Genomic DNA, 25,044 nt, shown 5'->3' with positions numbered 1-25,044 from the left:
GAGAGAAAGATAAGTTTAAGTCAGGGGGATTGGCTGAGAATTGCCCTCTTTGAAATGTTACTGGCATTCCTAATCAGCTCTTTCACATCAATAATTAGCATTTTCCAGATAATTCACTTCAACAGTCGTGCATCGATTTTACATTCTCAATGCATTATTCAAAGGTGAGTTCCACATTTGCCCAACAAATCCACTTTCAGGCTGATCAATTTGGATTAGTGCCCCAATTATAGTACAAAGCTAGGCAGAACTGTCTGAGAAGTGTTGGGAACCTTTGTCATCCAATCATTCAGAATAGGTAACACAAGAAATAATTTGCCAGAGATCAGCGCTGACAAAACCATTAAGCAAGTGGCCATCTGGCTATACACTACTTACTGCTTTAAAATTGATCTCATATCCTATTCACCAATATTTCCTTAAAACAAATGAAGTGAACTCACCTTTCTTCTGAATCAGGTGGCTCTGACTCCTTGAGTACGTAAATATTGCCTGCTGAGAAGACTATGTGACCACAAAATGCATCACCTGAATTTCCTTGAAATATTAACACCTGCCCAACAGATAAAACAGTGAATTTAATCATATGTGTCCAAATTATTTTCCAAAAACCATACCACAACCGTTAGTTAGCATAAGCCATTTTCAAATGTGGTGTTTTAGGAAGTATTTATACCATACCCAAGCATAAAGAATTATAAAATCTACACAAACACATTTTTATTTTTTTTAACTATACATATACATATTTTAATTGCACTTACTTTTAAAGTCATTAAAAGACTTTCCAGAAACCAAAATCAAACTTTTTGCAAGATAATCATCACTTCAGCAACTATTACATAATATCTTTTAGGAAAATCAATTTTTTAAATATGTCTTCTCTCTTTACGTAAAATTTATTTTCAAATTTAAATTTGCCTTGTTGATCACATTTAAAACCAATTTCGTAATGAAATTCTGAGTATTTAAATTTTGCATGAGTGTGTGATTACTCTTCCCCCACTGCCATATGCTAGATACTACAGAGAAATTTTGATGGTTACCACCTATTCCCTCACTTTTGTATGCTTATATTCATTATTTCAAATTTAAACTGTGCATCCTGCTATATCATGAGAACTATGAATTTCTAACTTTAAATTAAACTCACCAGACACCTCTCTATAAACCAACAAACCATTACTGGTTTTGTTAATGCATAGTGGGGGCTATTTATTAACCATTTCAGTGTCATAGATATTTTTATAGCTTAACCCATAAATGCCATCAGCTGGATATTTCATAATCATATAAATTCACTACTTGTTTACTTATTCATACTTATCCTTGTATTTTATTAAACTGTATAAGCATCCTGCCCCTTGGATATTTTAAAATAAACTTTTGGTATGCACACAAATGTGACCATTTCACAGAGCAAATTTCATTCACCTTACACTGAAATTCTTTCATTTGTTCACACACTCAAATGAGTGACTCCACGAAAATTACTCTTGTGGTCAAACACAGAGTTCCTTTATATTTAATTTTTTGGTTTATACAGTCATTATGCGTAAATTTAATTTTAGAATGAAAAAATATTATGATTTGTCCAGTCAACAATATTTTCTACAGAATTAATTATGCAAATAAAAAATTGTGATTCAATATAAAAGCATTTATTTAGAGAATGGAAGAAGAAAAACAAAAGAATTACTACTATTTTCATGTACTACTTAAAACTAAATCATTTTGAAAATAGCATAATATTTAGATGTAAATCAGGTTGATTGTTCTAATATCGTAGCTTGTTAATAAATATTAATAATGTGGCAGAATAAAGCAAATAATGTGATATATGCTGAATCTGGGTTGTGGCAGTTCAGGAGTAGAGCGTTGGGATACTGACCGGAGGGTCCGAGGTTCGATTCCGGGGTAAGTCAATCTATGCACCTGTAGCTCCACCCAAGCTATGTGATTTTTCGGGTACCAGATCTTCATGGGAAACCAAAACTAGGACAGGGAAAGGAACTAGCTCCCCTACCCTGATGTGTGAATTTCAGATGCCGTCGGGCTTAGAACTGGGTGATCTCTACCATCACCTAACAAACCGAACTTCGGGTTGATTACTGGTTTATGGTTTCTTAATGCTGAATCATATCTAAATGTGTACCCTGGTTGTTTGAAGACAAATGCAATTCTAAGAAACATAGTCACATTACGTATTTTTTTCGTTTCCAAGTTTACAATCAAAGGTGGTGTATTTGATATTTTTTGCTGCATTCAGGAACTTCACCATCAAATAAAATTAACAGCATCTAGGGTCACAAGGTGAAAGTGCTTCATGATAAATAAGAAAACCGAACTCTCTTGGTTTTCCAAAAAATTAAGAGTAATGCGAATAACCAAGAGTGTTTTGCTTATTTGACATTTCATAATTTGGAAGAAACCATTTCCCCTCAACCTCTTCATAAAACCAAGGGGTACAGAGGAAAATAACAGATTGATGTGAGATATTTGGATCATTCTTTTGTCATTCCAATTCCCAGCAAACCCACAATGAAAGCCTCTTTCCCCTGATCTGTCTGATGTCCTGATGACCTGATGTCTTCACTGCCAGGAATGGCAGGAGCATACTTATATGGAGGACTGAGAGTCAAGGGATGTCTGAACCCCCAAGACCAAAAACTATTCATTCATCAATAGTAAGCACATAAAGAAAAAAAGTAATGCATAAAACTTTATTGTCCAATAACCCATCCCCCACCATTACCCCATGCGTTTGATTCCTCAGAAATCTTATAGTTGTTCGCAAGGTCTGTTCATCGTGTGCATGTTCAGAAGAGAGTGGTATCATTCATGAACAGTTATTAATGGAACCAAGATACACAGCTGAAGTTTATCGCCAAAACTGGCCACAAATATGCTACAGTGGCACTTACTCTAATTCTCCAAGGGATGCAAATTCTCAATTTTCTCTCATGACTCTTCTTTAGCAATAGCAATTCAAAATAAAGTATAATGTCTTCAAATCTGCATCCTCAGGGCCAAGCAAAAGCAGTATTTCCGAAAAATCCCGATTTTTATTAAAACAATGTACGTTGCATGCCTCAGGACCAGACGCAATAAATGCTCCCTCTCTTTTATTCAAACAATAGTGGAACATGTCAACAAGTGCCTAACAAGCACCTTATGCAATGAGTAATATGCATTATGAGAAAAAATATTTTCTTTTAATGATTCGCTTAACAAGTGATGTTTTGCATAATGAGTGATGAGGAGAAGAGAATTCCTGGAATGGTTTTATGCCTGCTGCTTCAGTTTGAGTAGTTATAAATTTTTCCAAACTTTTGTTATGACATAATATTTGTGATTTTTTGGTGCAAAGTTTAATAATATTTTGTGCATAGTTTTTAAAATGTTCCAACAGAAAAACCAACAGTAGAATACAAATAACCACAGAAATGGAAAGTAAAAACTTTGATGAACAAGAACAGGTGTGAGCATGGCTGGTCAAGCACAAATAACCAGTCGACATCAACGATTTGTACTAACCACAAGAACAAGGACAAAATAAAGGAGATAGATGCTTCAAAGTGAGTGATACGAATATCTATGCACATATCCACAATGATGATGAAAGTTTGCTTCTCAGATGAATAAACGAAAAGCAATCACAAGGTGATCCTATTGACAAGAACATCATTTGTGAGAAGACGAAAGTGATTTACAATGACCTTGTTAAGAAGATGCCTGGATTATCAATGGCCGAAGAAGCATCACCCTAGTTAGGCAGTGACTATGCATGCTACAAATTTCGTTAATGATAATGCTGTGTTGCATTTTCACAACACTTTGAAACATAAGCAAACACAAATGTCTCAAGACATCTTTCTAGTAAAAAAGAATTAGGTATCATAACTAATAAAATATTAATTTTGGTTATATTACGCTTTCTACAAATCAAACTCACAATCCATGTCGGTTCATTTTATGTTAGAAGAAAAGATGAAAATGATTTCCAATCCTAAATAATGTATACATATCTCTGTGAATAAAACTTATACATAATTTATCTTTTTCAAAATGGAATGCATGATTGTATCTTATGTTAATTTATACCGGAAAAATTATTTTATTGTGAGTATTTTGCTTTAAAATAAAGTGTCCAGAATGAATTACACTAGTTAAGTGCGGTTCAACTGTAGCCAAAAGTATAAATGCTATTACCTTAACCACACCTATGCGTATCCTTTCTTTCTAATGTCATTTACTCAAAAGACAATGTGCCGAATGATAAACAAACATTACTTACTTACTCAAAGTGGAACTTCAAACTGTCGACAGAAGTTGGTGTTGCTAGTTCTTTTTCTTTGTTTGCACGACTATACTATCTGTATTCATTAAATCACAGAAAATTGTATCCATTGAATACTTACATCCTGGACATCAAAATCTTTCCCCTGTCCATCAGGAAGAATGTTTAGAAGTATGTGAAGTTGCAGCCCATGATCAACTGCCTCACTACTGGCCGGCACTTCATCAATAACATTTATGTCAGCCCACTGAGCTATTGGATCCTGTTCATTGTAAAAAAGAGAAAACAAAGAATTGACTCAACTGCCAGAACGATCTCTGGCCTAAATGCCTTCAAAATAAATGAAAATAGGAGACTCTTGACTAATTTTTAATAGTAAATACATACTACTTAAGTTATTTGATTCACTATTCAGTCCATAAAATATCAACAGAAATTTTACAAATGAAAATAATGTATCATAAAAAGAAGTAAGGAATAGGAAAATACTTAGCATGCCATGAAGAATTATACCCTCTTTTTCTCTATAACATCATGTGCTGTGGTTTCTAGGGTCACCAAACGTAAGACCTTCACCCGAATATTTTAGCTTACAATCTACAGAATTTGATAGCATACCTATTCTTTTTTTATGAATTTGAATATTTTGCTAATTGTTATTTAAACGGCATGAGAAACTGCATCAACATATATTAGAAATAAAAGAAATATTTAATGTAGTTATGCACAAGTTAGGGGTTTGGTAGTCCAGTGAGTATAGTACTAGGTTACTGACAAGAGGGCCAAGCAATGCCTTCGGGCATCCTTAGCTTCTGAGTTAAGTTTTGTGATATTTCAGGTAACAGATCTTCCACACATGAAAACCACAGGTGCCAGAGGGACAGGAACTGGACTCCCTCACCTGATGTATGCATTTCACATGTTATTCGACTTAACATAATGCAAGGCTCTGCCCTCATCTAGCAAACTAACCTTCTGGTCAGGAAGAAATATATTTAGGCCCTAAATCAAATTTTTGAATGGGCAGTAAGTGCGTTTGCTATAAAAATTATGAAATGAAATAACTCCAGTTTTAACTTTTATAACAATGCAATATTCACATTTTATGATATTGTTCATTTTAGTGAACCTATTTATATTTCTTCAAAAAAGAAAAACAAGAAACATTTGATGTTTCTAATTATCCTTCATTTGGCTCAAGGCTTTTTTCCACTACACCCTTATGTACTTCTATGTATGAAAAAAATGTTCACAATTTTCGTCAACACTAATTCTAATTTTCATCTCAATATTCACCAAAGGAACACATTATATTACAGCTGTACTATTTTATCAACCCAAATAATTAAAGAATGAAATTTAAAAATTAGATTTTAACAGCTATTAAAAAATGTTACTTAATTTAAAGATATATTTAATATACACAATATTTAACACACAAAGATTAAGAACTGCGGTAAAAATTTTCTGACTTACTACAAGCATTAACGGAGTTTTGCTAGGAAAATTAGGACACAAAACTTATTTTCACAGCAGGTGCATCAATTACGTAAATTTTAATTGTTTTAAATTAATATATTTACAAATACATCGTGAGTTCCACTAGTATTTTTAGAGTGCACCTATCTCATTCTTACCTTGGGTTCTGCGGGTTGGTTAGCAACATTACTGGGAAGAATGCTCTCATTTTTCACTTTTGGGACATCTGGAAAAAATGACATAATAAATAGAGACAAAAATGTTATTACTTCAAAAGAAAAAATGTATACTTATCCTATAGAATGGCTATTTATTATGCATTGTGGCCAGTCTGTATCACAAAAAAGTGCAAAATATGATTCAAAACTCAACAAAAATTAATTAATTAAAATTCAAATTTCACTCTGATCAAAAAGAAAGATTATTGAATTAATTTTTATCATGCGGTTAATATTATTAACTTACCAGAAGTTTCTTGAAAATTACTCGCTTCTTCCAAAATATTTTGAACAACTGCAACACTATTGCATTTAGGACATTTTGGGGTAGCATCAGAGTCCTTTTCTATACTGTCTTCTTCCATTTCTGAAAGACATAAAATTGAGTTAATTACAGCAAATTACTTCATAATGATACTGGATAGAGACAAAATGATTGAAAAGGTAAATTAATAACAGAATACAGAATCTACAATACATAGCTACTTTAGGAAGGTAGGATTTTATGTTCATTGTGAAGAAGAAATCCTAGTTGAAGTTACTCATGATGATGATGATACTAAAGACCACGACTTGAATCTTCTTCTGGCAAATTGTAAATTCTCAGAGTTGGTCAAATTAGATTCTTGTGTTGTGACAACACAAGTACAGTGCGTTGACGACATTTTTGATAAACACCTGGATGAAGATGGTGATGAAGAGGACAAAACAAATGAAGAGCTTTCTATGCCTTCATTCCAAGACTCAGGGCTCGCTTTCCGCACTATCAGAAATAACTATTCAGGTGATAATTGCTGCAAGTAAATGCTGATGAACCACAAAAAATTGAAAATAAAGAGCAAGATACCAAAAGGCAGAAGAAATTCAAACAGTTGAAAATATCAGACTTTTTTTAAGTTTTAGAGAAATTCAATGGTTCCTAATAACAAATAAGAATGAAATGATGCAGCCATTATCATTCTTTCTTTGGCTCATAATATCTTTTTTCAGTATGCAGAACTTGATACATTATGCTATTTATTTGTAGGGTCCACAGGTACCTGTACAGTGCATTTTCATGACGTTGTTCCTTTAACCTTTATTATTTTTTCTTGGTTTTGTGTAATATGATGAAGTCATAACTTATTATTTTATGTTTCAATAAGGAAGGAGACAAAATTTACCATTATATATTTTATGCACCTAAGATATTTAATGTGTTTTTGTTATTTTCATTCACAATATATAAAATAATGAGAGATGATAGTTGAAGATTTTACATAATAATCCTATACTTTTACAGTTTATGCATGTTTCTCACAGATTCCAGTAATTTAGCATGTTGCAGTTAAAATTCTCCTTTACCCACAATTTGCATTTTCCTACAATTAACAATTTTTTTCTGGAGTCCCGAGAAAAGTGTAAATAACGGGTTCTATTGTATTTAATTAAATAGTTAATTAGAGAATTAATAGTATATCTTATTGCTGTACTGAGAATATGTGGTTTTTCATTAATAAGAAACAAATACTTTCATTTGAATTATGGAGAGCTTTTCTGCTATTATGCAATTATCATGGTAAAGAGAATTGATTAGTTCAATGTCCACCTTAAAAATACCAACATGCAGTAGTATCACATGAAAATTTTTAATTGTGAAATTGACAGCTTTATTTGGCGCTGCATGCACCGAATTTCATAAAAATTGGAGTATTGGAGTAGGTTTCATGGGGATGAACTGACATGGAATAACCTGACTATAATATCTCAATAAAAATCCTAATTTCATTGATAACAGGAATATGATTTTTCATTACCTTTTCTGAGAGAGCTGTTTTCAATGGAAGAGAAACTACTGTGAGCAAAAGTAGTAGAGCACCTCATGCATGTAAATTGAACAGCAGGCTCTACTGCATTTGAGTGTTCAGTTGCCAACATCCCTTGAATTAGCTTCAGGAATTCCTGTTTTGAATAAAGTCATAATGAATCATTTTTGCATAACTCAATTGTAATTAGCTAAGTTTTTACAAATAATTTTTTTACTGAACGAATATTATGACTCCAAGCCATGATCCATGGGGCGTTCAATGACTCCTTATAAATGCCAAGAGATGGCACTAGTAGTATTGGAAAAAGTTTGCTCTTAGTAAGCCACATCTCTTAATTGACTGCTGGCAAAGTTTCAGTTATATCCATCGAATGGTTTCATTTTCAGAGTCGATTGAAGCAACAAACATTTGTTTATTTAGAAAAATGGAAAAAATTGAGTTTTGACTGGTGAAAAACACTTCTATCTAAAATGCCTAACACCAAAAGAGATCACAGCAGAGTTGGATGAAGTTTATGGCACATCTGCTCCGGTTCGCAACTATTTAATATTCAATAAATAAGTTTAAACATATCCATATGTCCACAAATGATAAACATCACTCAGGACGATCAGTGGAAGTGACAAATTTCTCCAAAATGATTGACAAAATCCACGATATGGTTTTGTGTGATCGATGAATCACAGTTTGCCAAAGAGTTGAGGTCACAGGCATATTAAGAAGTAATCTGACATCAGATTTACACACAAAAATGGTGCAAAAAATTCTGAGCAAGATGGCCACATTTTCTTTCCGTGTAAAAAAATACAATTGTGTGGTCGATTCAGAAGCTGGTTCACAGCTTTTCCATTGCTTTCCTAAGAAGTTTCTGCCTGCATAAATAGCTAACTGTGGATGAAACATTGATACCTACACTACTACACTCCAGGGACAAAGGAACAGTCAAACCAGTAGATATCTGACGGCAACAGTGATGGCCAAAGTTTTTTGGGATGCACACAGAATTGTCTATATTGAATACTTGCATATGGGGCAAACAATAAATGGAGGGTATTATGCCTCAATATTACACTGGTTGAGAGAAGAAATAAAGATAAGAAGTCCTCATTAAGCATAGAAGAAATTCTCTTCCATCAAGACAATGCATTGGTGCACACCTGCACAGTTTCAACGGTGAAAATTATGGAATTAAAGTTTGAATTAAAACAACATCTACTGTATTCACCAGATTTGGCCCCATTACTTTTTTTAATTTTCAAACTTGAAAAAATTGCTTGGTGGAAAACAAATCACATTGAACAACAATGCCATGCCAACACAGATGCATATTTTAAGGATCTTCTGGAATCCTACTTTATGGATGGCTTAAAATGTTGGAGAAATCTGGGAAAAGTGTACTGAGCAAAAAAGGAAATTATGTTGAAAAATAATATCTACTACAAATAATATATTTTTGAATTTTTTTCTAAGGACTTATTGAATGACTCAGGTACCTATGCATGACTGAGGAACTATTCCAGTTCTTTTTTAAGCTCTCTTGATTGGTTAAATTATATCTTTTTCCTCATAAAATTTGTTGTCATGAGAGTATAAAACAATACAATGGAGCCTCTCACAATGGGCATTAATCATTCCACAATCTTTTTCACTTGTATAGCGAAACAATTTTTTTTTTACCTTGTTCTCTTGCAATTTCTCAAGAACATTCTGTGGTTTTTGGGGACAAAATTTTTAAATATATGAAAAAACAGTTCTTGAAGCTATTTCCTCACATTGTAGACTCTTTCTGCCATTTACATACACTTAAGAGCATCCACAGTAACTGTTATAAGTAGTAAATATTGTTATGCCAACAACAATTGCATATCTACCCTGCACGGTAAATGATGGAATGTAATATTTGGAGAAGCAATTGGAACTTGGACAAGGAACATGATTAAAGGGTCACTGCTTCTTGTATTGGACAAAACCTACCTCAGACTCCTCATCATCCATAAAGTATGTCAGGACTTCCACATGGTAACTGTCTCGGAAGGACAAACGAACTGATTTTCTGCAAATATCACCATCATTTACATCCTCCTCCGACACTGCCACCAAATTACTCAGAGTACGACGAGCCATTTCCATCCCATGTGCTCCATTGCACTCAATAAGTAACCTATTGAAAAGTAAATTCGTATTTCACTCCAAAAATAGCATAAAAGAATATTTTAGGAGATACAAATATATATTGACCAACATAAAACTTCCATTTCCCAACTAAAAGTTGATACACCACACTTCAGGAAACCAGAAAAGTTTTCCATTAAAATAAAGAGAGAACGTACTTTTCAACAGAGATGATTTGGTTTGGTACAATGCATTTCAATGTAATATGACATCATCAGGCAAAATTCATAATATGGTATCTGTGATTTAGGTATACACACAGTGTGATGGGTGGAAGAGGTTGGAGATGAAACACAATTGGTTATTTCATAGGAATTGTTATTACTTATTACTAATTTGTACCTGATGATGACATATCACAGTCAACGCATTGTATCAAACCAAATAAGATACATCCTCTCTTTTATTTGATTGATATATAAAACCTCTACCAAGTGAAGTCTGAACCTGTAACGTTTTCAATTTCTCAACAGGATCAAAGGTGAATTGGTCCATATCATAAATCATAACAATTTTGTCTTCCACTAATTTAACAAAAATAGTGAATTCTTCTAAAATGTGCTCAAGGATTGAAGTGAAAAATGGGATAACATGAATTAAAAATGTATCAGATTTTTTACCAAGCAGAGTTATCCAAATTGAGAAAAAACTACGAGGGTCATCCGGAAAGTAGTACCCGTTCGTGCCGCATGAAGTGCTGACGACGCGAGTAGCCGCTGGACGAGGTCAGATAGCTTCAGTGGCTTGTCTGCCTTCTCTGAGCCAAGTTGCGTGACGCTAGCATTGCCTGTGTTGTTTCTGTGATTGTTTACAATGTTTAAAAAAATTGAGAACGCCGCCAGTTGTGAAGTGAGGGCAGTGATTAAATTCCTCAATGCAAGAAACGTTCGCCCATGTGATATTCATCGCCAATTAAAGGAGGTGTATGGAGACAATGTAATGGACGAGTCGTCTGTTCGGCGGTGGTGTCGCAACTTCAACATGGGGAGGGGGAACACACACGACGATGAGCGTTCGGGGAGACCGTCTGTCATTACAGACCAACTGGTGAGCTCAGTTGACGAATTCGTGAGGAACGATCGGCGCGTCACAATTGATGACATCTGTGAGCATTTTCCCAATGTTTCTCGAACAATTGTTCATGAAATTGTTAAACACCATCTGCATTATGCAAAAATTTGTGCAAGATGGGTCCCTCGCGTATCTCAATGAGCTGGCGGCGAAGGACTATGCAGCAGGAATACAGAAACTTGTCACACGTTATGACAAATGCCTTAATTTGCTTGGAGATTATGTTGAGAAGTAGTTTAAAGTATCCTCTTTCAAATAAAATTTTTTATGTTTGTTAATATTTACTTTTGTGTCTTTATTTCACGAACGGGTACTACTTTCCGGATGACCCTCGTACATTTACAATGCAGCAATTTTAAAAAGCAAAAATCATTCACTTAGACATGAGGCATTTGAACCCAGATCCCTTAATTTCTGGCCGAATGCTTTAGGCCAAGCACCAGGGCCTTTATAGAAACAAGACTGCAATGCAGCAATAGGAGCATTTTTATGCACATTAGCAGATTACACCTTTTAAATAACTGTCACAGCATCTCCCACAGTTCCCTGAATATGTTTCTGATGTTCTAACTCCTTCACATCAAGAAAGACAATGCACTCTGCCAAATCCTAACTGCTGTTATCTGTTAACAGAGAGAACTTTGTTTTCCTATTGGAAACATAAACACAGTAATAATTCCCTCAAATTAGGAAGTAGAACAAATGAAGATTATATTTTCTTGTCTAGACATCTCCCCAGGGTTTGTATTAGGTGTTGATGTGTATCATTTCCACAAATAACTGTGGCATCAGAAAGGATGTTTCACTGTACTTGCCACCTTTAATCTGGGAAAAGCATTAGCTATTGATCAATGAAACTCAATGGCATCCTACAGGAGAAAGAAGTAACTCATAATGACGAGGTTGTTTGAAGATAGAGGGAAAGTCATTTATTAAAGATCGATAAATGGGAAGTTTAATGTATTTCTTGTTTTAATTGGAGAAAGAGTGGACTCAATTAGTTATTTGAAGATTCAGGGTATCAAATTGGGATTAAAACTTAGGGTGATGGCTATGTTCTCTCTGTGTTGGGATTCTTTGGAATAGGCATGTTAATCAATTGGAATTGAGAGAAGATGGTTCATAAGGAAACGGAAGGTGGAATTTTTATTTTATAGTGTTACTGCCCATGACCAACCTTTCTCCAATTAAGAACAAAATACTTCCTATTCAACCACTGTTCACCTATGGCCTTCCCTGCATTTTTAAAAGACCAATTTTGATGCAACATTAAACAAAAACACTTCAGTCTTCTTCAAGGTCTTTCATTTTCCCTTTGTTAAAAATCTCACAAGAGGTTAGCACATGTGTTTACTTCAACGGATGTAGTTTTAAAACTAAATGGTGTTGCGTTGCTTAAAGTTGCCATTAGCAAGCAGTACTTGTTTGAACAAGCTATGTGCACTGGTTTGCAGTCCTCTTCAAAACTTTGGTTTTTTTTAAACATTTCATATTAAAAGGGGGAGTTCAAAATATTTAACATAACCATAAGAACATAATATGAATGTAACAAACTGCAGGTAATGCCACGGAATATTAGGAAATTGAACAGCTGGCAAAAATATTATACAAACAATAATTATGCACTACATTTGATTTGCTAGAACATTCACTATTTACACTAAGATAAACTATTAAAAGAAATGAACACAACATATTTTCATTTTACAACTGCATCTGAATTAGTGCTGACCATAGTCAACTGAAACTACAAGACATCTGCACCCGAAAAGGTTTATCTGGAATGTTGGCTCAATCAACCACACCGGAGCAGAATTAACTTAACGTAAATCAGAAGTGAGAATAAAGATATACAGTTTAACTCAAAAATCCATGTTATCCACCAATCGCTTAAAATGAGTCACAATAAAAAAAATATTATGATTAGTTACAAGAACCACATTTATGATGAAGCGTTTTTTGTCAGGCGGATTCCATTAGGCCAATAGAATACCAACACATTTTTACTAATTGCCATCCACAAGGGCTGATAATTAATTTTGACAATATTATTTCAACAGGAGAGCTACAATAGCAGTAACTTCATTTTAATAATAAGTTTATCTGTTAATCTTCAAAGAGCATTAATGATTATCACCTGTCAGTAACACGCAGAAGTAGGTCATCCATTTGAAGTGAGTTCTCTTTCTGAACTCTTCCTCTCTGCACAAGAAAAACACCCAATTCAGCTAAAATGAAAAATGAAAATGAGCTATATTCTTACGCTTATATCATTTAAAACAATTAATGACACCTAAAATAAAGATACAACTTTATAAGTACTTGAGAAAAAATATTTAATATATATACATAATACACACCTGACATAACACCTGATATATATATATAATAATAATATACTTTATTCATCTTATAATCATATTCACATATGGTATATGTCGTCATTTAGGAACATACAGTTTTTCCTAGATAATATAGTATACAGCACAATATAAAAATATAGTAGTAGTAGTAGTTTTGAGGGGAGGCGACCGACAGCTAAGGTCATTTGCGCCATAGGGGAAGGACAGGAAAGGATGAAGGGTGGAGAGAAACCCGGCGTCGGCATTAGCCTACTCTTTACGAAAGGCGCCAAGGGGTCCGCGGCTTAACGTCCCATCCGACGGACGGCGTACTCACTCAAAGTGCCCTCCAAAAAGCACCTCAAGTAGGGATCGAGATACCTCTGAAAAATATTCAACACCGCCGAAACTTTTGGGACCATGAAGGGTCTGGATTTATTAAGGATAGCTAATATAGATATTTTCATGCATGAAATTGGTCATTTGAACCATAAATGTAGGGGCATAATGTAATATTTTTTTCAGATAAGGTATTTTCACTAATTTATCACTGGGCATAAACAATTAGGGTTATGCATCACATCCAACAACCTTCCTGGCATATAAATGAACCTTTGGATAAATTAGAACACTGTATCAATGTCACAGGAAGGTTCTATGGTGGTAATTATCCAATGATTTCATGTCAATTCACAAAGAAATATTTTTTAAGTCAAAAATTATTCATAGTTTTCATAAAAAAACATCACGATCTTCAATTATTTCACATTACAGTTAATATTATTAAATCAATATCACACTGATTTTGACAAGCATAATTTATTCCATGCCCTAAGGCTATAGCATGCATATTGCACGATTTCATTTTTTTCCTAGTTTTTCTCTGGGCTGTGAAAATATGGTTGTCCTTACAAAAGAAACATTTGCTAACAAAATTAAAAATATTTAGGTAGAATTTGATTTTAATATGTTTTGATTTTACGGGTTTTTGGCAAAATATTTTTCCTTGTTGAACTTGTCTTTCAAGTCCAACAAAATTTCCTGAACACTGTTTTTCAAGCTGATTTTAAAACAAGTTAATACATTCATCAGAACTTCTTTTAACCACCCAGAGAGGCAGAAAGACCCAAGTTTTCATGGGCTGGCAATATGAATAACCATGAAGATGGAATAAAAACTTATCAGATAACAAGAAAAATTTAATACAGTATAAATGATGTCCTCACCCAGAACATTTCCACACACACATTTTGCTACAGAACATGGGAGTTATGCCAAACCCCAGCAATCAACCCTAAGATGGACTGTGCCCGTATGTAAACCTCAGGGAAGCAAGGTGGGATGCAGGGAGGCAAGCGCAAATGGGTATGGGTCCCAGGGAGGGGGAGAGGAGGGAAAGAGGAGAGGCGGAGGGTGTGGGAGGTTGCAGGAGGCTCTAGGTGCAGAGGTGGAAGTCGAAGCCAAAAAAATGAAATTGCAGCAGTCCACTGGTGGGTTGAGCATGCTGCAGAATGGCTTTGGCTCATTGGGAGCCAGCAAAAGAGCGAGGACATTTGAAAATGGAGCCACTGGATTAGCAGGAGAAATAATGTGCGTAGGCCATGAGATGGTCATCGCCTTTGAAAAATGGATACGTGTGGCAGAGTAGAGAAGGAAACTGAATAAGGTTTTGTGCCAGCTTTCCTTTGGTGTGGACCCTCCCTCCTACATTAATCCCGAGGGAGATGACAAGCACGGCCGGCCGCTCTTGTCACAGATGTTTTGCAACATGGAACCAATTAAAGTTGCCGTTTTTATCGCAGCAGTAATGCTCTTCTACCAATGCTTTAACACATCTCCCTAGTTGCCCCATGTATGCAGCTGCATAGACAAAATTTAAGTTAATTAAATGAAGAATACAATTTATCTATCCACTGTCTTTCCAAAGACAGTGGAAAGATACATTGTATTCCTCATTTAATTAAAATGAATTTCCACAAAGTTGAGCCAGAAACAATTGAAAATTTAAGTTCTTAAATTACACTTTCTTCCACCTTATTGATTCCATTCTTAGTTTTCATAGGCAGCAATCTTAAATTGTGCCTTTATAAAATTCAGATTTACGTTTAACTTTCAGTAAATTCCTGGTTATCCTCTTGGATTACTCCTTTGTAATGTGCTAATTTGTTCCCTTGTTTTTCATCATTCACTGCTCCAACTATCCTATTAGAAGTCTGAGAGCTTTGATCAGTATATTTTTCTTAACATTTCCTCAATTGTGTGTGAATTGCACTTATTGCCTATTGATATTTATTTAATAGCTTTTAAATCCTTAAAAATGGAAAGTTTAATTTAATAGCCTGTTCATGAAGAAATGAAACAAGATGGCGTGGGAAATGTTTCATGGATCACTTGAGATTTTGATAACAATGGCCTAGTCAAGTTTATTGTAATCTGTGGAAAAGAATATGCATCGTAAAATTAAACAATCCGTGGATTCCCTTTCCACTTGCCAACTTCCTTTACACATAAAATATAAGGAGTTCAAGAAAACATTTAACCCTTCCCCACTCCAAAACACATCCACCTTCCTGCACCCTCTGCCCTAACAGTTAATACATTTACATCTCCATGTTCAGTAGAAAAATTTGTACCTTAATACGTCACCTATGAGAATAATTGGTCACAAATATTAAATTTCCCATGAAATTTTTTTTTCCATTTATTTATTCAAGAGAGAGTTTTTATTCTATTCTCAAGATGATATTTCACTCCATTTATTCTAAAACCAAAGATCAGTATCCATTTATCACCAGGGATTGTTTAATATGCATTTTTCTTGAATGTTCACACGTTCTAAACAAATTAAACTTACAAAAAATAAAGACATTAATAAATTTCTTCATGAGAAACTATAAAATGTATTCTGACCCAAATAACTTATTATGACTACAATTATGAAGATAAAATAAGGCTCTGCATATTGCAAAAGTAAAAGACTTACTTCTTCTAGCAACCAGGGACATACAAACCCAGGCAAAGAGGACTGATCGAACAGCAGGGTAAATATTTAGGGATTTGTGAATGTTTAATGGATCCCATTATATTGTCTGTAATGTTTCTGTAATTTTCCATTTCTTCATAGCACTACTTTTTTATACCTACAGTAAGGGAAATATTGAATATGATTAGCCAAAAACAAAACTTTTCAGTCAAGCATCTTAGTTTGCACAAGGCAAGCCAATACAGGCATCAGGCCCATGCCTATGTATGTACAGCAACAGGTGCTTTCTGTGCAGGAGATCTATTAATTTTTCAGGGGCAGAGAGACAGCCAGTTGGGGATTAGGGGCTTCCTTTTATGATAAACAATGCCATCAATTCTTGACTTTCATTCCTCTCCACCTTTAGAAAATATTTTGGTCAAGGTATCTGCAGCCTACCAAAAATTACTACGGATCCACCTACAGTCACCGAATGTGAGCTTGACAGCAAACAACAAGCTACACATTTATAATTGATTCAGAAGAAATTTTAATGTTTTAAATATTATAATGTGAAAAAAAGAGGCTGTTTCAGAACGCAATGTACATGTATATCTGTAATGTATATCTTTCCTTCTCATGGTATTTTAAATGCAAAAGAACTACAATGCAAATTGTGGAGCTTAGTTTCACTTGGAATAAATCAGGTGGTTCACTACATACCTCCACTTTCTTTTTCTTCTTGTTCTTTAACACATGCTGCATTTTCCTCTTCTTCTTCCTGGGATGCTTCATCATCTGCCAGATACTCATCCACCACTTCAACATGAACTTCCTTAGCTTTATCACATGCTGTCTCCATAGTGCCATCACTTTTCTGGACCACCTGGTCAAGTGATGGTTCCACCACTAAAGGTTGTGAAGGTGAGGGATCAGCCACAGAAGTCAAAAATGTGGGAGCAACAGCTGTCTTCACAGAGAGACCTAATATATTCAGCACTTTCTGTCCTCCATGCCCATGGAGCCAATTTTCCTCACCAACATTCTTGCGTAAAGTTTCTATGTTCATTTTGGTTTCAAGATGACCTGCAACCACAGATGTAGTGGCTGTCCCTGAAATTTATAAAATCAGCAGTGCAGATTAGCCATACCAACTTCCAAAGAATATTTACTAGGGGTGGGTTTGTCCAAAATTTTATCAATGCTGAATCCTTGCTTCCATCAAATCCCAATGCCTAAAACTCCTATTTTAATTTCCACTTACAGTCCTCATCCTAATTATATTTAGGGCTTGGTCTGCATTCAAATTCATTCAATCAATTTTTAGAGGCATATTTAACTCACCAGTAGTTTTTTCACTTTCATTCTATGAAATTTTACATTTTAGGCCATTAAATAATTTTTTTAATTCAAGACAAAGAGATGAAAGAGACATGGATGGACTTCCGAGAACAATTGGCCAGATTGACCTGGTTACGGAAGAAGGAAATCATTACCAATGACCACCTTTTCCTGTTCCACTTTCTCTCCTAGAGATTGCATGATTACTTCCAACCCAAACTCCAGGGAACCGACTACTGACCTCTTCCTCCCCCTCTTCCCAGGGTCCCAGAGACTATTCACCATACACCTACCTCCCCATCTCCTGCCCTACATCCTTGTCCCTCCCTATTCTCAACCCAAGCTCACCTCTTGATAATATAAGTGTGAACCCATCTTGCAGCACTACTCCTGATGATGCTACGGGGTAATGAAATTAGTCAGCAATAAAAATACATTCTGTGAAGATGCAAAGTCTCATGCATTAACTTCCCTTTCATTATAATGGAATTTCACAAAGCATTAGCATCAACCATCTTTCAAATTAGAGATTTCAACTTTAAAATAATGTACTTAATTCTCAAATGCATATTATGGCCACTCAATTAAATTTTTATTGCATTTCATCGGCAAAAATGTCACGGTATTATTTTGCATTAAAACTAAAAATTTTTAATGATGCGAAGACTAGTCCATGGCCTAGGTATTCTAGTGCATATGATCTTGCTTCATATTTTCACCTATTATGGACAATTCCTATTTCTTTCTTGAATTCTTGGACCAATTATTGAAGAAAAAGGTCATGTCTGACTGGTGCTCACAAGAATTTCACAACTTCAATAGTCAACCCAAGGGATGACGTCCACAGAGCATAAACCAAAGTGAGAGTTTAGAGATCAAAGCCAATCATCTCTGACCAAGAGTTAAATGGTTTACAATACAATGTTTGGGATGCGTGCTTGAGGAGGGTGTTTCCTTCACTGATGTGGAGTGTGGACTAAGAGTTGAAGATGTGACATATGATATGTTCATGATGGGCAATTTTTTAAAATGTTTAATGGGCATTTTAATGGTAAAAAGTAGAGCTAAAAACATAAGATATAAATGATTTACACAGGAATTATAACTATTGACTAAAAGAGAATATTTCTCAAGCATTAGATATTTAACAGAGAGCTAGATAAAACAATTATAAAAGCCTTATTGTACAAAAAAAATGAGCTCAAGAGGAAAAAAGAAAACAAAAACCAGAACAACTTCATACTGATTATTCAGGGTTAACAAAATGATAATATGAATAAATTTGCCTTCAATTTTTCCGGATGCACTTGAAATGATTCAGAAGTGCAGAATGGATCATCAACCATTGTGGCAGATCCTAATGGAGGGCTGAGAACTCAATAATTGCAGATTACAGGGGTCCAGATTTTTCATTGTGGATAAAGTAAAAGTACCTTGCCAGAGCAAAATAGTTTTTTTTTAAACTATCCCAAAGTGAACAATCAAAAAAACACAGCATAAAAAACTAGTTGAAGATATTATCCTGAGTAATTCAAATTTATTTGATATTACTCTTTAATGTTTTCCCTGTGAAATACAGAAGACCAATTTCCCGCAGCTTTCACCTGATTGACTTCAAGGCAGATTAAAATTTATTTTAAAAATGGAGATTGCATTCAGACTCCAAGCAACATTTGTTGCAAATTCCAGAAAATTTAGATAACGATTCCAGAAATTAACATATTAATTCAACTTAAAAATTATTTTGTGATTTACATTTATTCCTTCTTGAATCTAAAAATATAATCAGTCCACAGTCACTTTCCATGGACAGTTAATTTCTTTCATTTTCATGAAAGTTTGTTGATTACCATAAATTAAATTTCCAGCATTCACTTCATGAGAGACAGGTGTGAAAGTTAGAAGGGAGACCTAATGTAGGAGGAGGGGAAGGATGGAGTGTTTAAGGGAGAGAGATGAAATATATCTAAGGACAGAGAGCATGGGAAGCAAAGGCACACAGAAAGAGCAAGTTACTTCTTGAAGCCCACTTCTTCATCTAATCTTAGCAGTCCATTGCCGCCAAAACCTCATCTTGTCCCCATTCTTTATCAAGATTCACAAGTCAATATTCTGTACAAATGACTAAGGAGAAAAATATTTTCCTTACCTTGATTATCATCTCTGGATTCATTTAAAAAGCACTCCTCTTCATCTGCAATAGATGCCTCTTGAACTTTAACTGGCTTTCTTCCCACAGGAATACCTGCTTTGCATTAATTGGATATTAGGGAGGACACAAGGAAGCTATCAATCATAGTTTCTTAGAGCGGGACTGAACAGTTCCAGAACATTTTCAAAGGAATGTTTTTGCAATTTGATGATGACTGTTCGTTGGACATGTCCCTTGAGCTCAAAACATTTCCAGAACATTTCTGGAATGGTAGTGATAGTAGTTTTTATGGGAGGCAACCAACAGCTGAGGTCATTTGCCCCACAAGTGATGGACAGGAAAGGATGAAGGTTGGAGAGAAACCTGGCGTTGGCAATTGCCTGCTCTTAACGAAAGGTGCCAAGGGGTCCGCAGCTTAATGTCCAATCCACAACTCAAAGTGCCCTCCATAAAGCACCTCAAAAAGGGATTGGGATACCACTGAAAAATATCTGCCACTGCCGGGATGCGAACCCAGGCCCTCTGTGTTGGAAAATAGTGCGTTAGCCACTTAACTATCCCGATCCCCTTCTGGAATGGTTCAGGTACCTTCCATACAATAGCCCTTTTACTCTCTTATATAAATTTTTCATGAGCTCTATAAAATTTTAGTTCATACAGGGAAGTATTGATTACAGATGAATGAATCATAAAAATAATACATATATGATTCTGAACACATTTTCATTTGGTATGATGGAAAATGGCCAACAGATTAAATATTCTCTTCTGAACTTTCTATATCTGGGTATCTTAGGCTAGGGAATACACAATTGGATGATGAATTTTTAGATTTAAAGAAAGTCTTCAACAAATTACAATAAATTGAAAAATTAACTTGAATATTTTGGTATTAATGAGATAGTAACCAAATGGATTATGGGCTTCATATCTCACTGTGAACTAAACAAAGTCATTGAAAGGCTGAGTTCACTGGAAGCAAATATACGAGGGTCATCTGGAAAGTAGTACCCATTCGTGCCGCATGAAGTGCTGACGACGCGAGTAGCCGCTGGACGAGGTCAGATAGCTTCAGTGGCTTGTCTGCCTTCTCTGAGCCAAGTTGCGTGACGCTAGCATTGCCTGTGTTGTTTCTGTGATTGTTTACAATGTTTAAAAAAATTGAGAACGCCGCCAGTTGTGAAGTGAGGGCAGTGATTAAATTCCTCAATGCAAGAAACGTTCGCCCATGTGATATTCATCGCCAATTAAAGGAGGTGTATGGAGACAATGTAATGGACGAGTCGTCTGTTCGGCGGTGGTGTCGCAACTTCAACATGGGGAGGGGGAACACACACGACGATGAGCGTTCGGGGAGACCGTCTGTCATTACAGACCAACTGGTGAGCTCAGTTGACGAATTCGTGAGGAACGATCGGCGCGTCACAATTGATGACATCTGTGAGCATTTTCCCAATGTTTCTCGAACAATTGTTCATGAAATTGTTAAACACCATCTGCATTATGCAAAACTTTGTGCAAGATGGGTCCCTCGCGTATCTCAATGAGCTGGCGGCGAAGGACTATGCAGCAGGAATACAGAAACTTGTCACACGTTATGACAAATGCCTTAATTTGCTTGGAGATTATGTTGAGAAGTAGTTTAAAGTATCCTCTTTCAAATAAAATTTTTTATGTTTGTTAATATTTACTTTTGTGTCTTTATTTCACGAACGGGTACTACTTTCCGGATGACCCTCGTAAATTCAGGAGCACCACAAGAAATTTTATACCGCCCCTACTCTTCTTGATACATTAATGAATTACGTTCCTAATAAGCAGCAACCTTAGATTATTTACACACAACACAGTGATTTAAATAGGAATAAGGAACATGGCAGATTGTGGGTTACTCTCCAGCAATTTAGACCAGATATCCAAGTGGTGCACGGAATGGGGGTTAAAATTAAACATTATAATAATTTCCAATGGAGTTTTGAGTAAAAGGTAAGAGGAATAATATGTAAATTATAGAGTGGCTTGAATTAATCAACTCAGAACAGGTCCAATACTAGGGGTTACATCAACATCAAACTTTCTATAGGGCTAGAGGAATTAAAACAGGAGCTCCATGAGTCACAATATGAAAAGGTAAAACTAAGACTTTTAGAAAGGGAAAGAACACCTGTATTGGCTCGTGACACTGAAGGAATTTTAATGACCCCATATAATAATTACAAATAGGCCCACCACAATAAAATAAGATTGAAAAACACCACTATTTACAAATTCTATAATTCATTATTCCTTCCCATGAAACACAATCATAGTAAAATCAATCATAAGCATCCCTACATTTTTAATTTAAAAAAATCAATATTTAAAGCTTTAATTTAAAACATCCATTATTTCATATTGTAGATAAGCATGTGTGTGCGTGCGTATATTTAAATATCATGTTACATTTTTACTCATATGCTGAAATATATATTCATGATTATATGCAAGTGCATATTTTTGCAAAAATTGCGGGAGCCTCAACACCTCCCACTGCTGTTTCCGATTGCAGTGCATCAATAGATATCAGTCGCATCTTGCAGTGGAGGTATCTTAAATAAACTATCACTTAAGATGCTGGCTATATCACTTGATCTCTCCAGACTGACAAATCATTCTGGCATTAATGATTTATGACTTAATTTATTTTGGTGATTTGTCATATTGAGAAACAATAAAATTAAAATATGACAATGTAACATTTCAATTTCTGCTTGATTTAATTATCATGTTGATAAACATATTTATTTTTGTCCCATATATAAAGAGTCGATCTTAGTGATATTATCACTTGAATCTTTTATTAGGACAACTGTTCCATCGTCTTTCACCAATTGAACACATGGCACACTTCCTACCAATAACGGGGAATTACATGGATGAAAAATCGTAAAACATTTGGTCAACAACTGCTATGAGCATGAATTGAACACCATTGAAATTAAGGGTTTCTGTTTCGTCCTCTTCAGAGTAAAATTTAAAAAGTAAATATAGTATTTTGTAAAGAAAGTAAAACGTAATTATTCAAGCTATTCAGTCACTACTGTCTATAATGTATCTTATACAACTTATTCAAACGTCATACATATAGACACATTCTCTTTCCCCAAAAAAATATTGTCATGTAATACTTTTTATTTTTTCCTTCAATGACTGATTACAGGCACTTCACAACAGACCATCCCCTTTTGGAGTGATGACTCTGTGTGTAACCATAAACACAGTAATCAACCCGAGGGTCGGTTTGGTAGGTGATGGTACAGTTCACCCAGTACTAAGCCCGACGGCATGTGAAATTCACCCATCGGGGTAGGGGGACCAGTTCCTATCCCTGTGCCGGTTATTGTTTCCCAGAAAGACCTGGTACCCGAAACATCAACTGTGTGTATGTTCAAATCTAGATTATAAAATGATGTCATGAAATACATACCAGCTTCTTGACTAGAAGCCTGTTGAACAAGTCCATCTCCCGGGATAATTTGACGCCCAGAATTTGTGACTTCCTCAATGTACAATGAGTGAGAGCAACTAATGCATAAATTTTCTGCGGTGAATCGTTCCCTCTCATAATAAATGGACTGTTCTAATGAGGAGAGTGTATGACCATCAAGTAGAAGCTGAAAATATAAGTGATATTTATTGAGGATGGAAAAGAATGCGCTTTGGCTTATCACACAGAAACATATACTATAAATTTACTATCAAGAGATAGATAGCAGATAACAATTTTGAAAATCCTTATCTGAACTGCATATTAATCATGACTTTTATGAAAACTAAAAAATATTTTGCACTCATGTTTAAGTGCCATAAAAATAAATTTTTAGCAAAATGTGCAATTATATAAACCCCAGTCACAATCATCAATTTATCAGAATCGCTTTAAGTGAATACAATAATAATTTGTATAACGAAGGATAGCAGGTAAGGAGTATTTAAGTAAATTTTGATGTGTTGTGAAGTAAAATAATATTATGCAATATAATACAAACAATTTGCCAACTTCATATCCCCCAGCATATAACAAATTGTTACTAAAACATACATCAAATAAATGAAAAACTCCAATAGCCGTAAACACTTTACCTTTCAAAACAAAGTAAAAATGAGATTATTTGTGTTTTGTATCAATAAACATACATGGCTAGTCTATAAAACCACAAAATTGTAAAAAACTTCATTTCACCCCATAATGTCCCGCTTAAATTGAAGTACAATGAAACCTACCGGAAAGGCCACCTCTTTAAACAGTCACTTTTTCCAGGCACTGAATGTATTCACCACATAAGCAATTTAAATGTCCCTTGTATTTAGTCACCACCAAGTTCAACCTCACTGTTTGTGCCCATTAAAAACAGGCAACAGCTAAAATTAATTTTACTAGCAGATTTTGGAATATGTTTTGGGAATGATGCATTCTCTTCTATTTTACAACAGCACACACTATGGTTAACAGCATGAGTGCAAGAGCCTCCCTCTAAAGACCATCTTTTGTGAAGGAAGTTACCACTCAATTTTCAGAAAGTGCCCACCTCTCTGTGGGCAGCGACCAGCTTTGTTCTGTTCATTTCACTGAACGTTAAAATCTGATCCTGCAGGGGATGCAGGAGGAAACCTGGCAGTGTTTTGGGGTCTCACAATGGCCCATGGCCACCTAACCTACAGGTGGTGGCCATACTGTAGTCTGAGATGGCAACAAATACTGAAAATCAAAGGATACTTTCAGGGTTAAATAGTGCTCAAACCTTATCCTAGGGAGCCGTATGGGTAGTCTGAAAAGTTTCCCTCCTGACAAATAAATTTATTTTTCAGCATAATCTTATTTTAAGTCAATACACTTTTGCCAGCAATGCTCAAAACTTTTTGTAACACTTCCAAGAGGTAGTTGATGCATTTCTCAGCGAAATAAACAATAATGTATGCGATAACATCCTTGTCTGATGAAAATCTCTGTCCTCCAAGCAAAATTTTAAGACTAGGAAACAGGCATAAGTAGCTAGGACCCAATTCTGGTGAATACAGTGATTGGTAAACCAATTTGAAGTGCATTTTTTTAATTTTACCCATGGCAACTGCCCAAGTGTGAGCAGATGTGCTGTCCAGATGGAAAAGCACTTTCTTCATCTTCAAATGGAGTTGTTTTGCAATATCTACCTTCTGCTT

General features: G+C 35.1%; 1 protein-coding gene across 3 annotated transcripts in view; it reads right to left on the bottom strand.

The window, feature by feature from the left end:
* The window catches only part of LOC139688040 (serine/threonine-protein kinase 11-interacting protein), a 41,592-nt gene that overhangs the window by 7,254 nt on the left and 9,294 nt on the right, over positions 1–25,044 (bottom strand). For 2 of the 3 annotated variants that reach the window (XR_011700724.1, XM_071585448.1), the window contains exons 3-12: positions 23,312–23,498; positions 19,843–19,941; positions 17,076–17,465; positions 13,186–13,276; positions 9,780–9,966; positions 7,794–7,938; positions 6,245–6,364; positions 5,938–6,005; positions 4,422–4,562; positions 444–553 (exon numbers count right to left, since the gene is read on the bottom strand). Coding sequence is in view for 2 of the 3 variants with exons in the window: in XM_071585448.1 (XP_071441549.1) it covers positions 444–553; positions 4,422–4,562; positions 5,938–6,005; positions 6,245–6,364; positions 7,794–7,938; positions 9,780–9,966; positions 13,186–13,276; positions 17,076–17,465; positions 19,843–19,941; positions 23,312–23,498 (1,538 nt within the window). In the remaining variant the exon portion in view is untranslated. The remainder of the gene's footprint in view (positions 1–443; positions 554–4,421; positions 4,563–5,937; positions 6,006–6,244; positions 6,365–7,793; positions 7,939–9,779; positions 9,967–13,185; positions 13,277–17,075; positions 17,466–19,842; positions 19,942–23,311; positions 23,499–25,044) is intronic. The other variant, XM_071585457.1, reaches the window with a different exon arrangement.

Source organism: Hetaerina americana, unplaced genomic scaffold (genome assembly GCF_022747635.1).
Source record: "Hetaerina americana unplaced genomic scaffold, ioHetAmer1.1.p SCAF_1, whole genome shotgun sequence".
Taxonomy (NCBI): domain Eukaryota; kingdom Metazoa; phylum Arthropoda; class Insecta; order Odonata; family Calopterygidae; genus Hetaerina; species Hetaerina americana.
This window is presented reverse-complemented; position numbering and strand designations above follow the sequence as displayed.